We start from the raw sequence: 18,383 nt of genomic DNA, 5'->3' as shown, positions 1-18,383 counted from the left end.
GTTCCTCTGTCTGCTAATTACAAACAGTTTATCTTTAATACTCAATTTCTTATTCAACAAATTAGCTTAGTGGTTTATTTTATTGTCCAATCATGACAAAAAATTTGCTTTTATATCTAAAAGTAAATATTTGAAAACGTTGATGATGAAGTTTACTGTTTTACTGAGTCAGTAAGCTAGCATTTAGCCTTAGCTCACCTATGACTCATTGTACTACCCCACTACCAGTGACCAAATATGGTCACTCCTGGCTCCAAAAAGCCAACAACTGTGACCTCACAGTTCCTCTGTCCACTAATTAAAAACAGTGTATGTTTAATATTCAATTTCTTATACAACAAATTAGCTTGGTTGTTTATTTTATTGCCCAATCGTGAAATTTTTTTTAGCTTTTATCTAAAAGTAAAAAAAATATATATATATATTGCTGTTTTACTGAGTCAGTAAGCTAGCGTTTAGTCTTAGCTCATCCATGAGCCATTGTAATCCATAAACAGAGTTAGTAAGCCCCTCACACTCCATAGACTCCACCCCTTTTATCCAAATATGGAAACTCCTGGCTCCAAAAAGCGACGTCACAGTTCCTCTGTCCATTAATTACAAACAGTTTGTTTAATACTGAAGTTCTCATATGAAAAATTTGCTCTTATATCTAAAAGTAAACATTTGAAAACAGTGATGATGAAGTTTACAGTTTTACTGAGTCAGTAAGCTAGCATTTAGCCTTAGCATGACCCTTTGTACCCAATAAACCCCACTACAAATGACCAAATGTGGTCACTTCTGGCTCCAAAACACCAACAATTGGTCATGTCACAGTTCCTCTGTTCGCTAATTACAAACGGTCTGTGTTTAATACTCAATTTCCTGTGTGACAACCTAGTGTAGTTAAGGTTTATACGACAATGTGGCATAGTCGTTTATATGACAGAGTAGCTTAGTGGTTTATTTTATTGTCCAATCATGAAAAAAAATTTGCTTTCATATCTAAAGGTTAAAAAAAGGTTATTTATTTATTTATTTATTTATTTACTATTTTACTGAATCAGTAAGCTAGCGTTTAGCCTTAGCTCACCCATGACCCCTCATACTCCATAAACCCTGGCACAAGTGATCAAATATGGTCACTTGCCCCCCCAAAACATCTAAAAGTAAATATTTGAAAACATTATTGAATGTATGTGAATTACAGTGACACTAGTAAAACGTCTATTGTATAAAATACTAAATGTGCCCGCACTTTATAATTAAGTCATATTAGACAATCGCCACATAATCTGTTTGAATATTAAATAAAACGGTATCAAAAACCTAAGTAAAAATTGAATTAGAGGTTAGAAATAACCTTTGTTTTATAGTAACTAGCCTTTTCTCCTTTTCTGGCTCAGTTTAACCACCTCTACATAGAACATCATGTTTTTTAGTTCTTATAATAACGCTTCGACCCACTTGTTTCTGTTTATGTCATCGCTGGGTTGGATGAGAACAGGGGTGTCAAACATACGGCCCACGAACCAAAACCTGCTTGTCAAATGATCCAATCTGGCCCATGGGATGAATTTGTGAAACGCAGAAATTACGCCAAAGATATTAACAATCAATCAAGGATGTTAAAATCATTCAGACCAATATAGTCTCAAGTGGGTCAGACCAGTAGAATACTATCATAATAACCTAAAAATAAAGACAAATCTACATTTTTCTCTTTGTTTTAGTGTAATGAAGTGAAATTACATGAAAAAGTTTACATTTACAAACTACCATTGCACAAAAAATGTGAATAACCTGAACAAATATGAACAACTTGAAATTTCTTTAGAAAAAAAAGTGGAATTTTCTTAATATTCTGCCTGTTATTGAATGTTTTGTGTGTTTGTAGATCCACTGCGGTCTGTAAATTGTAATGTACAGGCGTAAATGATAAACGGAGGCAGAATATTGTTAAAATTGCACTTATTGTTCTTAAAAAATTTCAGGTTGTTCGTGTCGTTCGCATTTTTTTTAAAGGGTAGTTTGTCGAGGTAAACACTTTCATAATGTAATTTTACGTTCCTTTGAAGGCAAAACAGAAAACATAGTCGATGTAAATCCACGTCGCCCGACCTCATCAGCCTCTCACCCTCATCCTCTCTTCTCTCTCTCTCTCTCTCTACCTCTTCCTTTCTTTCTGTCTTTCTCCGTCTGCTTTTTTGACCAGCCTTCCATTGTTGCTGCTGCTTCTTTTTCTCCATTCTAACAGAAGTGTCAAATAAAGCCATAATAATGCGTCCTCCCACAGCTGGAAAACTAGGCAACAACAGCAACATCAACCCAACTAATTCCATTCAGCTTCCTGGACCTGCCTGGTACTAAAACAAAACAAACAAAAAAAAACATAAAAGAAACCAAAAAAAAAAAAAGAGCTAAACCAAAGCAACCACTCTTTTCCATCGTTGCTCCATCTTTAATTCTGGCATCCATTGTGTGTGACGTCACATCTTGCTTCTACTCAACAGTGTGGATGAGAGACTCCTCCACCACCTCTGCTTCATTTGTCTGTTTGGACGTTCGTTTATTTAACGTGTTCATCCATCCGTCCGTGTTTTCAACGTCTCCTAAATGTTTTTTTTATTTCTGTTTGTTTGTGGATGCACTCAGCTCCATCTCTCATTCTCTGGCTGATCTGAATGAAGGTTTTTTTTTTTTCCTTCGTTTTTGTTCCATGTATGTTACGTTTTTCAAGGCAGGGATAGATGAGTGTGAAGTTGGGGCCGAGTCGGTCGCTCATTCCTCCCTCTGTGAGTGGCGGGGATATTAACCAATCAGCCCGTCAGACACCGAGCCGCACGTCCCTGTTCGACATGTGTTTGATGTGATCCGTAGCGGAAGTCTCAAAGGAAAAAAAAAAATCAATGTGTGGAAACATGCGGAGGAGGCTTGTGTCTGGTGACCTGATGAAGCGGTTTTATCTGAGGGGGAAAAGGAGTGGTCATTAATGTCTGTACGCTCAAAGTCGAAGAGAAAACACCAACATTTGTTTGAATCGGGGTTCCTGCAGGTCACTAAGAAGGAAAATGAGACATTACACTGGTCTACAATTTTTTAGAAATGATTTGCTTCAGACATTAAATGTGCTAAATGTTACGTATTTTAATAAGATTAATTGGAAAATAAATGACACCGGTTTGCTGATGTTTTCAAGGTATACGATTAAGTGTTATTACACATATACAGGGTGACACAAAAAAACGGGAACTTTTTAACAATCCAATAAAACCAAGAGTGATGGAAGAAAAATATTTTATTCATAGTAATTGAAACCTTAAACCATCCCATTTAAGAAACAATGATGGAAGTTTCATTTTTTAAAAATTCCTTCCTGTAGATGGCGTCCTCCTGTACGAATGCATTCTTGAAATCTGCTGTTGAGATTCCTCATTGACCGTTGCAACATCTCAGCTGGGATACTGTGAATTTCATCCTGAATTCTCTGTTTGAACTCATCCAGAGTTCTTGGTCGAGTCGTGTACACTTTACTCTTGAGATAGCCCCACAAGAAAAAATCACAAACGGACAAATCTGGCGATCTAGGGGGCCAGGGAACGTTACCGAATCTGGAGATCACACGGTTACCGAACAATTCTGGCACAGCCGCCAATAGTTACTAAAATGGGGGTGTGTTTACTTGCTCAAGGTCACTGTCTTGCAGTGCTGCCACTTGCTCATGTCTGCCAATACGCACTTCAAAAATTCCTGTTTTTTTTGTTTTTTTTACAGGAAGTAATTTTTAAAAAATGAAAATTCCATCATTGTTTCTTAAATGGCATGGTTTAAGGTTTCAGTTACTATGAATAAAATATTTTTCTTCCATCACTCTTGGTTTTATTGGATTGTTAAAAAAGTTCCAGTTTTTTTGTGTCACCCTGTATATTGGTTTATGTACATTTATATAATAGTTTTATAAATCTTCCACTAAATAGAACCTGTAAAGTGAATGTATTCTAATGTGCAGACAGTGTTTTGAAGTAGATCTTGTAGCTCTGAGACAAATATTCCTTTTGAGTCAAACCCATTCTCTCGTTAATTCTTGAATTTCACATTTTGACCCAAGGCTGGATCTTGGAGAGTTCAGCCAACCAGCATTTAGGACTTGATTTTTCTTTATCAGTGACTCTCATGTGGTAAAATTTCATTACTTTTATTCTGGAAGCATTTTCCTTGCAGACCAGTGTTATAGGATGCACAAATGGGATGATACTGATGATATTTCCTACTTGTTTATGTTCAGAATACTTTGTTAATCCCAGGAGGAAATTTTTAGCTTACATTTGCAAGTACAGGGTTCTTCAAAAAGAATGAACCGATTTCATCACGCAATATTTTAATAAGAAAAAACAATAGAAATCTCCAGCCAAGTCACAAGTATTCTGCTCACCATCAACTTTTATTTCCTGTCTTATAAGTGTTCAATGTGTCCACCACCTGCAGCACGGACAACATCAATGCATTAAGAGGATTCCTCCCAGACATGTATCAGCAGATCACCATCCAGAGTTGATCGCTGTTATTTAATATTTAAGGTCATTGAGGCAGACATTCAAAACTTGGAAAACTCCTCTTTCAAATGGTCACTGACTCATTCAGTGACGATGTTTGAGAACTGAAGCAATTCATTATGAAATCGGTTGATTCTTTTTGAAAAATCCTGTATAATAAAAAAAAAGTAGCAAGAAAAACATTAGCAGTACAATAAAATATATATATATAAAGCTCAAAATATATAAACATAATTATATAGTTCTGAATATATATATTCATATTAAAATATTATTAACCCTTTCATGCATGACATCCGCATTTGTAGACACACTTTAAGCTCACTTCTTTTTTTTTTTTATTTAGTTTTTATTGGAAAAGGTGACAAAATATCTCCAACATTACCATTCATACATGTTATCTGTTAGAGTCCTTTTCATATTTCTTATTTTATACATACAAAAGTGTGAAAAAAAACAACAACAACAACATATGAGCTAGGTGCTTACAGTTTCGGTATGTTGTGGACAATTAAAAAGAAAGTGCAAGTGCAAAAATGGTTGTGTTATTAAAATTATGGGGTTATAATGTTGAAATCTTTGTATTTATATGTTTATGGTTATTTATTCTCCCTTTTAATGCTGAGAAACCCATACATCCTCATTTAAAAAAAAAAAACATAATCTTGTAGTCTTTGCGGCGTTCATGCGATCTTAAAATGAGCACCAGGCCAAACAGCTGATTCAGATATTTGGCTGATATATTGATGCATTCCTGAGGATATTAGAATTTGCAGTGTTAACATTATGCTGTAGGTGTAAGTTTGCAGGACAAGACAAAAAAAAAAATCCAATAAGTCTAACTTATGTATCTACTCCTATAACATTTTCACTTGTTGTTTTTTTTTTTTCGCAGGACACCTATAAAAATATTTTAAAAATTACAGCATAATAATAATAATAATAATAACACTGGGTTACAAAAAAATGTTTTTTGCAAGTTGTCTAGGTTTTTTCAACTGAATTAGGACCATTTTGCACCGCTAAATCCAAAAATGACATCTGTTTTTCTCAGTCAGGTTTTTTTTGCTAATTTGCTTTTGAAAAATTAGATCTTCTCACAAAATTGATTACATTTAATTACATTAATACAAAAATAAGATTGGTAAGCACACTTTCTGAAACTTGTGACTTGATTCCTGTTAGGTACATTGGTGTATTCACCGCAGATGTAGCAGAATACGTCAGGCTTATTTTTGCAAGATCTTCTAGTCCACAGGTGTCAAACATGCGGCCCGGGGACCAAAACTGGCCCGCCAAAGGTTCCAATCCGGCCCGCGAGATGAATTTACAAAGTGCAAGTTAGGGCATCAAACTCAAAAATAATATCACAACAACCTAGAAATAATGACAACACCAGTTTTTTCTTTTTGATTTAGTGTAAAAACATTAAATTATGAAAATGTTTACATTAATAAACTATCCTTTAACAATAAAATGTGAATAACCTGAAATGTCTAAAGAGAATTAAGTGTAGTTTTAACAATATTCTGCCTGTTACTAAATGTTTTTTTGTATTTGTAGATGCATGTGTATAAATGATTAGAGGCATAATATTAATAAAATTGTACTTATATTTCTTTACAAATTTCATGTTTTTCAGGTTATTCACATCCTTTTTGTTTGGATAGTTTGTAAATGTAAATATTGGCATAATTGAATGTTATTTTTTTTGTACTAAAACAATTTGGAGCTGTCATTATTTATTGGTTATCATGCTATTATTTTACTGGTCCGGCCCACTACAGATTAAATTGGGCTGAATGTGGCCTCCGGAAGAAAATGAGTTTGACACCCCTGTTCTAGTCGAAGCCATTTCATTCACCTGTAATTTTAAAAAAACCATTAATTATAAATTGGCAAAAGTAAAATCTTCAGAACTCGTTTATTGCAAGAAATAGGAAAGAATTTTGTATCATATGATGTGAAAATGCCCATAAATGTAAGCAAAAATGTTAAAAAGCCAATATGTAGCATAGTTCAGAAAGTTGACCTGATTGAGCAAAATCAATGTGATTTTTGGATTCAGCACACCAAAATGATCCTAAATCAGCTCAAAAAACTGAAACAATAAATTTGTTGTTGACCAGTGTAATAATAAGGCTTTTAAACTATTAGATTATGATATAAAATATTGTCGCCTCTTAAGATGGAATAAATACCATAGCCTTACGTCGTAACTGCCGGGTGCTGTTATATAAACTGTTACTGCCGTGACTTGGATATTAACGCCGACGCAGGTTCTGTTTATATCTGTGTAAAAGGTGTGAGACACGTCTGGTGTGAATGAAGTCAGTTATCAGGATAAACAACACATTTTACACCTCACCACGAACAAGCTCCTGTTAGCTTCAGAATGGGAAGGTGTTTCTGAGTCTGTGAGAAAATAAACACGACTCAGGCTCCGGGGTTAGAGTTATATTTCATCATTATTCGTCTGTGACAAAGTGACAAATTTAACAGTACAAGAAACATACGGTTGATGCTGACATGAGAAGGACAGAAGGAGGTTTTGAAGAGCGCTGATTAGTCAGTATTTGCAGGAACCCTGGTAACACTGTTCCATATTTGACTCTTTGTTCACATTTCTAAGGCGTGAACTGAAGCGACGCTGATGACCACTCCTCATTTCATGGCTTAGAGGGAGGGGTGGGCGGGGCATGAGTCTATCCCTGAAGTAACAACTGCTCCTTCTGGCTGCCACTCAAACAGAAACCCCTCTCTTACCTTCTTTTTTTCCTTTTTTTTTTTTTTTATTAATTCTCCGTTCTTCTGCTGAGTCCTGCTCTAACATGTGCCTGTGGTTGTGATTTGTACATTTCAGAAGCAGAAGAACATCGCGGGGGCTCTGGCTTTCTGGATGGCCAACGCCTCGGAGCTGCTCAACTTCATCAAACAGGACCGGGACTTGAGCCGCATCACGCTGGACGCCCAGGACATCCTCGCCCACTTGGTCCAGATGGCCTTCAAGTCAGTTTGTGTTGGGACGTGGGCTGGAACGGGGCCTGCAGTCGATAGAAAAACTGGATGTGTTTAAATAAGGCGGCTTTACGTTGTTGTTTTGGGCTGAAGAAGTGAAGTTTCTTTATCATAGGCTGGTGATAAAACTGTGATGTTTGTGTGCAGGTACCTGGTCCACTGTCTTCAGGCTGATCTGAACAACTACATGCCTGCATTCCTGGATGATCCCGAGGAACATAATCCACAGAGACCCAAAATAGGTAAATCAGAATCAGATTACTTCATACAGGGTTCCTGTGGGGTCTTAAAAAGTCTTGAATTTCCAAATCTTCATTCAGTACCTTCACGTCTTTAAAAGGTATTACATTTGATACGGTAGGTCTTAAGTTCCAGCATCTGGCAGACGCTATCGTTCTATCAAATGTTCTACCTCTCAGTCTGCCCACAGTTTCTTTCCCAGTGCAGTGCGTAGCCTTAACATCTCTATATCACATACTTAACAACGTATAGTGTATGTTTTATTTTTGTCTTTGTGTTTAAATAATGCACTTTACATTCATTCACTTTGTCCAAGTGAGTGTTGATCTACGGGGGCACCTGTCTCTTTATTCCTCTTATTCATGTGATTTTTCAGTGTTTTTTTTTTTAATTTTTTTTACCTTGTACTGTCTTTTATGTTTTTTATGCTGAGCTCGTGCAACTAGTTTTCCAATGCAGTTTTTCTGCAAATAGCAAATAAACTGATTCTGATTGTGAAGTTATGTTGCCATAAACTTGTTCACTGTATTGTGTTTAAACGTGTCCAAGCTGCAAAGACAGTAACGATAGTCCACTCAGTTCCAACCCAACAATTTATATTGAAGTGAGGAGCTGTTGTGGCTAACTTTGCAGCCCCCGGTGAGAAATGACTCCGAACAGTAAATAAAAATACTAAATTCTAGGAGTCAAAACTTTTCGCCAGTGCGGCCATGAAATAGGCTGTGAAATGGGCGTTAAATTCTGTTCTAATAGTCTAATAGAAAGGTCTTCCAAAGTCTTACATTTAACTTGTGGGTCAAGTCACGCGCATGTTGACTTTGAATCAAAAAATTAGAATTGAGATAATGATTTCAAACTTTTTGTAGTTCAATAGTATAACATCTTAAGTTTCTAAATCCATTAAAATTTTTTGCCAAAAAGGATTTTCAAGAAACTTACATAACTTTTTATACAAACTAAATTCAGTCCCTTGGAAAGTTCTCTAAGAATGAATAATAACGTAACTTACCACTGCTATAATTTGAAATCTCAATCATATATTTCTGTTTTCAATATAATTTTATGACCTTTTACACACCGTTTTATCATTGTAAAAATCATTTTGTCTGAAAAATTGGTGTGAATTACTTTTTTAAGCATTTTAATATTAGATGGTGCCAGTTATGTAGGGAATTTCACTTTTCTCAAAAAACATGTTTTTTTTAAATTACTCATTAATCAAATGAGCTAAACCAATGGAAATTTCTGAAAGAAAACATTTAACCCTCTGCTTAAGCATGGCTTCATTGGAATTTAAGAGTATTTTGTCACTAATCTAAAAAAAAAAGATTTATTATTTTTGCCTACATAACCAAAAATAGGTCTCAACATGAAATAGCTGCTTGTGAAGGATTTTTTTCTTTCACTTTCTATAGATTTCACTTTTCAAATCAATAATTATGATATTCTGTTGTCTTCATATGGATTTGCTATACATGACTATTGCATTCTCTGGAAAATATTTCCTCTTAATTGAGATCAAAGGGTAGTTATCACCGGAAACCTGTAGGAACCCTGTTTATTAATCCCAGGGGGAAATTACTGTGAGTTACAGTTACTCTGTCCAACTATAATAAAAAGTAGCAGGAAAAATAGAAAAACACACACACACACACACACACACTTACCTATATATGTGTACGGAAGAAGATCAGGGTCACGGGAAAAAATAAATAAAAATTAAGCTTATATACATATATATATATTAGGGATGTAACGATATGAAAATTTCATGTCACGATTATTGTGACCAAAATTATCACGGTAATCATTATTATCGCGGTATTGTTGAAATGTGCTCAAAATGTTCAGAAAGTACTAATACACACAGAAATAATTTAACCAAGTTGTATTTTGACAAAAAAAAACAAAACAAAAACTAATAATATAATAGGCACAATGTACTTTCTGTTGCAGAAACATTCAAATATTAACATGCAAACATCAAACATACACGTGCGTTAAAGATGACACCTTATGGCCATTGTTTGACTATTTTTCATATCAAGTTTGAGTTATTTTAGTTTCTTTTTCATAGATAGATAGTCTGTCTCTGTCCGTGCCCTTGAGTTTCCCTCGGGATCAATAAAGTATCTGTCTATCTATGTATCTATCTTGAACCAGGTCGCTCTCTCTCACTCTCTCTCTTTCTCTTTCCAAGTGCGGTAATCAAACACGGTTTTCAAGATAATTAGAATTCAAATGGTCATGCTAACCATCGGGAATTTTATCGCGGTTTATCGTTATACCGGTAATCGTTACATCCCTAATATATCTATATCTATATCTATCTATCTATCTATCTATCTATCTATCTATCTATCTATCTATCTATCTATCTATCTATCTATCTATCTATCTATCTATCTATATATATCTATATATATATGTGTGTGTGTGTATATATGTGTGTGTATATATATATATATATATATATATATTATTATTATTATTATGAAAAAAAGTCTGAATCCTGCAGAAAAAGATTACTCCACTGGGGAAAAAAAATTAGGGTCCAGTGTTTTTTATTATCATTCTGAGAAGAAAGTCAGAAATCTAAGAAAAAAGTCAGAATTTTGGGATTAAAATCAGAACTCTGAGATTAAAGTTAGAATTCTGATTTTTTTCTTAGAATAAAAATAAAAAAAATATTGGACCTTCATTTTTTTTTCCAGTGGCCCTAATCCTCTTCTGTAATATGTGTATATCATCCAAAAAAGTAAGTAATATAAGTAATACTACTTGTTGAGGTTTGTCACTCTGGACTGGATCATTCAAACCGTCCTGTTGTCCGTCCTCGTCTTTTCAGAGGACGTCCTCCACACTCTGACCGGAGCCATGTCCCTCCTGCGGCGGTGTCGAGTCAACGCCGCTCTGACCATCCAGCTCTTCTCGCAGCTCTTCCACTTCATCAACATGTGGCTGTTCAACAAACTGGTGACGGACACCGAGTCGGGGCTGTGCTGTCACTACTGGGGGGCCATCCTCCGGCAGCAGCTCAGCCACATCGAAGCCTGGGCCGAGAAGCAGGGGCTGGAGCTGGCAGCAGACTGTCACCTGAGCAGGATCGTACAGGTAGGACCACAAGTCCCATCAGCCACTGGGGGAGCGCTGGACTGGAGGATGGGACACTTCCCACTGCTGCTGCTGCTCCTCCTCTTCCTACACCTTCTGCTTCTTCCAAATCTCCTCTTCCTTATTACAGTTCTTCTCCTCCCCCTCTTCCCCGTTTTTCATCATCTTCTTTTTTGTCTCCCTCTTCTTCATCTCCCACTCCTACTCCTCCTCCTTCTTCTACTTTTCTTCTTCTCCACCTTCTTCTCCTTCTCCTCCTCTTTCTTCATCTTCTCCTTCATCTCCTTCTCCTTTTTCTCTTTCTTTTTCTCCTTTTACCCCTTCTCCTTCTTCTTCTCCTTTTCTTTTTCTCCTTTTACCCCTTCTTCATCTCCTCCTCCTTCATCTCCTTCTTCTCCTTCTCCTCCTCCTCTTTCTTCATCTTCTTCATCTACTCCTTTTTCTCCTTCTTTTTCTCCTTTTACCCCTTCTCCTTCTTCTTTTTCTTTTTCTCCTTTTACCCCTTCTTCATCTCCTCCTCTTTCATCTCCTTCTTCTCCTTCTCCTCCTCCTCTTTCTTCATCTTCTTCTTCATCTCCTCCTCCTTTTTCTCCTTATTTTTCTCCTTTTACCCCTTCTTCTTCTCCTTTTTCTTTTTCTCCTTTTACCCCTCCTTCATCTCCTTCTTCTCCTTCTTTTCCTCCTTCTTCTTCTCCTTATTCTCCTTGTTCTTTTTCTCCTTTTACCCCTTCTTCATCTCCTTCTTCTTCTTCTCCTCCTTCTTCATCTCCTTTTTCTTCTCCTTCTTCTTTTACCACGTATTTTTCTCCTTCCTCTCCCCCTCCTCCTCCTCCTTTTGTATAACTATAGTAATTACATTAAAATATATATTTAAAAAAATCCACAAAAGAAAATGAGTGGAATAACAGCATACTAGTAAAAAGTCAATAAAATAATTACATAATTATCAATTCATGATATATGGTAAAATAAACTAATACACTTCAGTCTGTCAGTATTCGTTAGAATAATCAATAATAATCAATTCTCTTGTGCATTGAATGTAAAAGTAAAAGTTAATGTGTCTGAGGTCATGAAATCTGTAATTATGAATCTCTACATCTTAGGCTTTCATTGAAAACAAACTGTACATTTTACCTTCAGGAAACTTTTATTTAACCCTCATTTCTCAGTTACACTGATTATTTGCGACTACAGACACATAAATTAAAGTGTAAAGGTGTGAAGTTTAAGTGTTAAAAGTCAGAATGTTTACTGATCATCGTCTTCTTCTTGACTCTGTGGTTGTGGTTTGGTTAGATTTAATGGAGAGGGGTGTCTCCACGGCAACATAAGCAAACAAACAGAAACAGGCAGCTGTCATCAGATTCTCATTATTCTGATTATTGGGTTGTTGAAAGTTACATTTTATTTTCTTAAGTGAGAACCACAGAAACATTCTTATTTTAGGTGCATCAGAGATTGTCTAAAAACATACTAATAAATGTTGTTTGTATTTGTTTCTCCCCATCTTGTCTTCGTTTCTGTCTCCTCCAGGCCACCACTTTGCTCACCATGGACAAATACTCCATGCAGGACGTCCAGAACATCCACAACACCTGCTTCAAACTCAACTCGCTGCAGCTCCATGCGCTCATGAGCAACTACCACTGTGCTCCAGACGAACCTTACATCCCACCTGTAAGACGAACACAAAAACACACACAACATAGATCTGTAGAGTTGAACCCTACAAGGACTACCATTAGAACAGGCCTAGATGTGTTTGTTGTTTTTGTAATGAAAGTGTCAGAAAATGTCTTTTTTTTTTTTTTTTTTGCCAATTCTTTTGTGCCATTTTTCAGGAAGAACTTAACTTTCAATATCTGGCCATTTATTTACGTTATCATAAAACAAACAACAACAGACAGTGTTTTACATTAAAAAACAGACCTGAATGTTTTTTGCATATTTGTTATGAAAAACAACTGTAAATGTTCATAACACTTGACATGGCAGACGCTTCCGGACACTAAAGGCCAGCACAAACCGTCTGAAAAGCAGTTTTTATCCCAGGGCCATAATTGCACTGAATACTGCTGGACGTTAATTAATTGTGTGGAATGCTGAATGTTGTCCAGAGTATATGATGTTTAATATCTCTTTTATACTTCTAGAAACACTCTTTTTTTTTTTATGCTGCTTTTTTAGATATTTATGCCATCAGGGTTTTCTTTTTATATTTTAGTTTTTATACTCTTTTATTTACATTATTTATACTTTTTTTATTACACCTAGGACGATTGCACTTTTTAATTTCGTTGTACCTGTACAATGACAATAAAGACATTCCATTCAATTCAATTCAATAACGAAACTTTATGAGAATATAGAAATAAACTTTCAACTATTTTCCATGTGCTCAAACATTTTAGTTTGTGGATCATTCTGTGCCCATGTTCTTATTTTTAGCTATTTCTACTTATTTTGATCCTGTGTGATAGTCTGTGTTCACTTTGTCTAGTTGTAGACGGAGCCCCTCGTTTCACTGACAAAAACATCCATCATCTGATTCAAATACAGACACTGCATGTCTTTCTGCCCTGGCTAGCTCTGCATATAGATTTACACATAATATTTTCAGCCAAACTACAACTATCAATGAACTATAGAAACTGGAAAAATAAAGATAAAAACAGTAAGAAAAAATAGGGGAAAATAACAGTGACACTCAATGAAAAACACGGCAAAACACACCAGTAGAACACTCCAAAACAGCACTATCACTATTATATACAGTTATTTACCAGAATTCACAGCTAAAACACACAATTTCAGCTTTCAGATGCTGTTTGAATTTTGTCAATAACGAAAACAGTTCATGAGTTACAGTAATTTGAATGCCATAAAATTCTAAATGTGTCGCTGGAGACACACATTAGTAGCTTTTCCATTGGACATCTGCGCAAAACTTTACCGATATTTACTAAATGTTGAAAAAACAGAAGTGTGTAAAGTCAGTTTTTCCATTAAGTTACAAATGCGATGATTTGTTTATTCATTATTGCGAGATGACACAAGAGGTCATTCCATAAACGAGCATAAATATAGTGTTGATTTACAGATATATTCATTAATACCTCCGCCAAGGAGGTTCTGTTTTCATCAGGGTTTTTCTGTTTGTTTGTTTGTTTGTTTTTTAGCAAGATAACTCAAAAAGTTACTGAAGGATTTTGATGAAATTTTCAGGAAATGTTGATACTGGCACAAGGAACAAATGATTAAATTTTGGTGGTGATTGGGGGGGGCCACTGATCTGCCTTGGCATAGGTCTGCTGTCTACGAGTGCTTTTCTAGTTATTTTATATTACCGCTCTATCCCGTCCTAAATTAAAAAATGATTGGGTTTCCTGGTGTGTCCACAAATACCGTGCCATGTTTATTTTAAAACTCTTCTTCTCTTGTAGTAATCCGTCAACATCCATTTTTTTTATTTATTCACATGACTCTAGTTGCAGAAAAAGGTCTTTCCATTGCAGTTTTGCGTGAAATACCCTTTGCTCTATGCCAGAAAAACCACCTCTTGCCAGCACAAAAACTTTAAATCAAAAAAAAGTTTTGGTGAAATTGTCGTTTTTCCATTAGGTAACTTTTTATGCACAAGTTAAATCCACGCAATTTGAGGGTCAATGGAAAAACAATATTGACTTCAAAGGATTAACGAAGTGAAGCAGTGTGTTTCCTGCCTTCAGACATATTATAATATCACTTTGTCATCACCTCATCTGTAATTAATTCAATGAGATCAGAAAGACGAGCGTCCAAAAACAGCAGCAGTATCGCAGAAGCGTAAACAGTGGAGATGTTTACCCGTGAGTCATTGTCTGATGTGGGCGCCGCTTCCGTCTGTGTGTTTACCCACAGGAGTTGATAGACCACGTGGTGGCGGTGGCTGAGAACACCGCCGACGAGCTGGCGAGGAGTGACGGGAGGGAGGTTCAGCTGGAGGAGGACCCAGACCTGCAGCTGCCCTTCCTCCTGCCTGAGGACGGATACTCCTGCGACGTGGTGCGAAGCCTCCCCAACGGCCTGCAGGACTTCTTAGAGCCGCTGCTGCAAAGAGGTAAAGAGATTAGGAAAGAAAAATAGATGAAATGTAAGTTTTGATGAAAAAATTTTACAATTCTTGATGTAAATTGTACCTTTTTGGCAAAATTCGTGTCATTTTCATTCTCAAACCATCAAAATATAATATCTTTTGTGCTTGTCTGTACAGTATTTTTTCTTTACATTTGAATGCATTTTGCCTATATACAGGAAAAAAAGATGCTTATTTTATTAATACAATAAATATATTAAATTTCCTGTTCAGTGCCTCAGAATTATGTAGAATAATGTTTACCCTTAACCTTTAAAGACCTAAACAGCCACCGTCAACCAAAATCATCTACTGATCTAAAATGTTTAATACCTGTTGATGCACTAATCCTGTCAATACTTGTAATTATTGGTGTAAAATACAGTTTGTCATCTTTTCATTTGGATGTTCAATGGCTCTGTGGTTACCATGGAAACAGCGTCTTCTTCTACAACATTGATTCACTAGTAAAACCCATGGAGTTGGATCAATGACAGTGGAAGGAGACACTTATTTTTATATATTAATAAATAAAATGAAGAAAAATGTATAAGAAAACCTACAAAATAATAAAAAAAATAGGCAAAAAATATACTAAAATTAAGTAAAAAGGATAAAATAAGCAATTAAATGAACAAAAACAGCCGAAGTAATGAATAAAATTAACAAAATTTAACAAAATAAGTTTGATAAATGACAGTGGATGTACACACTTATGATTTATTTATGATATTTTTCTTCAGTTTTCTCTGTTTTGATATAACCTTTGAATTTACTCTGAGCTTTGATGAACATCTATATGATCAGTGAATTAAATATCAAAAAATACATGATTTTCAGTGAAAAATGCAAAATACAGACGAAAATATGAGAATATATGGTGACAAGTCACTTAGGAAAAAAGGTTAAATGTAGAGAGGAAGTTATTTGTAAGCCATTATAGTTCAGTTCAACTATTTTATTTATGTTTAAATCTGTGGATAAAAAGCTGCAAAATTTGTTTTCACTTAATTTTACTCAACCTTGACATTTTTACCGGAGGATTTCTCTAAAAAATTGTCATGTTCAGATCATAAATAATGTTTTTAGCCACACATACCTGACATGCCTGACTTCTTCAACTCTGATTCAAATAATCAGCCTTTTTTTCTATACACATTTCCAACTTACATTTCTTTAATGAAACCACCTATAAGAGGACATTTTACAGCAGATCAGTGTGTCTGATGTGTCTGTTTAAGAGTATGAGGTGGATTCAGACTGGGACTAGGGATGTAATGATATGAAAATTTCATATCACAGTTATTGTGACCAAAATTATCACGGTTATCATTATTATCGTGATATTGTTGAAATTGTGCTGAAAATGTTCAAAAAGTACTTACACACACACTGAAATAATTTAACCAAGTTGTATTTTGAAAAATAAATAAATAAATAAAATTAAATAATAGCCACAATGTACTTTCTGTTAGCAGAAACATTAAAATATTAACATGTAAACAATCAAATATACAAATGGGCATTAAAGATGTCACCTTATGGACACTGTTTGACCATTTTCCAGATCAAGTTTGAGTTGTTTGACTTTCTTTTTCATAGATAGATAGATAGATAGCGCCTGGAGTGCTGCTGGTTCTCCAGGAAATGAGTAGTACCATTAGTTTTCAAAGTGCAATAATCAAACACAGTTATCATGATAATTAGAATTTAAACGGTAATACTAACTGTCGGGAATTTTACTGCGGTTTATCGTTATACTGGTAATCATTACATCCCTAACGGTGACTGTTCTGTTTGTTGTGTCTGCTTCTACAAACTGACCTGTAGCTTCATGACTTTGTGTCGCCTTTACCAGGTTTTTGCCGTTTGACGCCTCATCCCCGTTCCCCCGGTACGTGGACGGTCCACTTCGAAGGAGCCGACTGTGACAGTCACTTCTCTGCTGCCGACAGCTCTGAGATGGTAAGACATTAACACACAGACACACACCCACTCTATTAGACTCTGTCTGCGTTTGGTTGTTTATGTGTGTTTACTTATGTGTGTGTTTCTGTACTGACTCAGACTCAGCTTTGTCGTCAATCAATAGACACGATAGAACGAAATATAGTTACCCAGGTCTCTGTGTTTGCAGCAGGAAAATAAGATAAAATATTAAATAATATGTGGGTGTTTCTCTGAAACTGGTCTTAAAAACAGGATATGGGGCTAAAAATTCAAACCAGATGTAGACGAAAGTTATGAAGCAAGTCTGGAAGCACTTTGGGTCTTTTTTAAAAATAAATACTTACTGAGATAAAAGAGAAACTATTTCTCAGATAAAGCACATTTTTATATTATTTCTGTACAAGAATCTGCATGTAACACGGTCAAAAGGACACGACAATTTTGTGCTACTATTTTTTGAATATCTCTTTATTCTCTCATGAGTACATTTTGGGAATTAAACTAATTAAACAAGGCAGAGTGTTTCACAAAAATGACCACTGTCCCAATTTCTATGCGTTTAAATGGGCAGATTGCACATGTAACACGAGTGGACACAATGGGTTACATACAAAACCTGGAATGCGACTGAGATTGATGAAAAACCCATGTGTGGATTAGAAAAATCACTAGGATCCACACATTTAACACAGTGTCTTTATTTAGAGTCTATAGAAGAGCATTTACACACGTTTTTACATCTAATGCACTTACACCTAGGGAGATTTAAAGTCCATATTTGGGTCCTATTTTTGGACCCAATATTTGATTATAAATTCATTAATTATGGCATGGCTCAGAGCAAGAGGATAATTTTTGTTGCATTTATCTGAGGTCATCATTAGGTCCATCCTGGGGGGGAATATGTCTACATTTACCATTTTATTATTGGGTCTAAAAAGATGGAAAAGTGACAGAAAAAATTGACAGATACCAAAATAAACCCAGTTTCATAGAAGCACCCATATATAAAATCTAAACCAAATAAATAAAAAGTACCATAAAATCAGATAAAATAAAATAAACTCTGAATATGTACAATTCTGCATAACAGTAACAGTAATGGCTTATCTTATCTTACCTTATCTTATCTTACAAGGTGTGTAAATTATCTCTGTGAGATAAAGATTTATGCAACTGTTAATTCACTCTTCCACCATAACCTAATATAAGACTATTATATCATGTGTATATCAATGTTCTTATTTCATATATCGGCCACTATATTCTTATTATTATCGGCCAGTGTTGGATATCGGCTTTTTTGGCCCCAATTTCAGTATTGGCATCAGCCCCAAAAATCCCATATCAGTCGGGCTCTACTAAAAACAGAGCTAAGCTAACTAAGTTACAATCAGAAAATGGCAAAG

The 18,383-nt window shown here is 35.4% G+C and overlaps 1 protein-coding gene and 1 long non-coding RNA gene across 11 annotated transcripts in view; both read left to right on the top strand.

The window, feature by feature from the left end:
* Nucleotides 1-18,383, top strand: part of afdna (afadin, adherens junction formation factor a) — a 229,967-nt gene that overhangs the window by 116,832 nt on the left and 94,752 nt on the right. For all 10 annotated transcript variants that reach the window (XM_030128103.1, XM_030128104.1, XM_030128096.1 and 7 more), the window contains 6 exons: nt 7,399-7,544; nt 7,701-7,795; nt 10,642-10,907; nt 12,444-12,587; nt 14,811-15,009; nt 16,883-16,989. In XM_030128103.1, the coding sequence (XP_029983963.1) occupies nt 7,399-7,544; nt 7,701-7,795; nt 10,642-10,907; nt 12,444-12,587; nt 14,811-15,009; nt 16,883-16,989 (957 nt within the window). The remainder of the gene's footprint in view (nt 1-7,398; nt 7,545-7,700; nt 7,796-10,641; nt 10,908-12,443; nt 12,588-14,810; nt 15,010-16,882; nt 16,990-18,383) is intronic.
* LOC115414786 (uncharacterized) lies at nt 257-995 on the top strand. The gene is made up of 2 exons (XR_003934719.1): nt 257-350; nt 942-995. It is a non-coding gene; the product is annotated as an uncharacterized LOC115414786 (long non-coding RNA).

The sequence above is a fragment of the Sphaeramia orbicularis genome, chromosome 24, assembly GCF_902148855.1.
Source record: "Sphaeramia orbicularis chromosome 24, fSphaOr1.1, whole genome shotgun sequence".
In the NCBI taxonomy this organism is placed as follows: domain Eukaryota; kingdom Metazoa; phylum Chordata; class Actinopteri; order Kurtiformes; family Apogonidae; genus Sphaeramia; species Sphaeramia orbicularis.
This window is presented reverse-complemented; position numbering and strand designations above follow the sequence as displayed.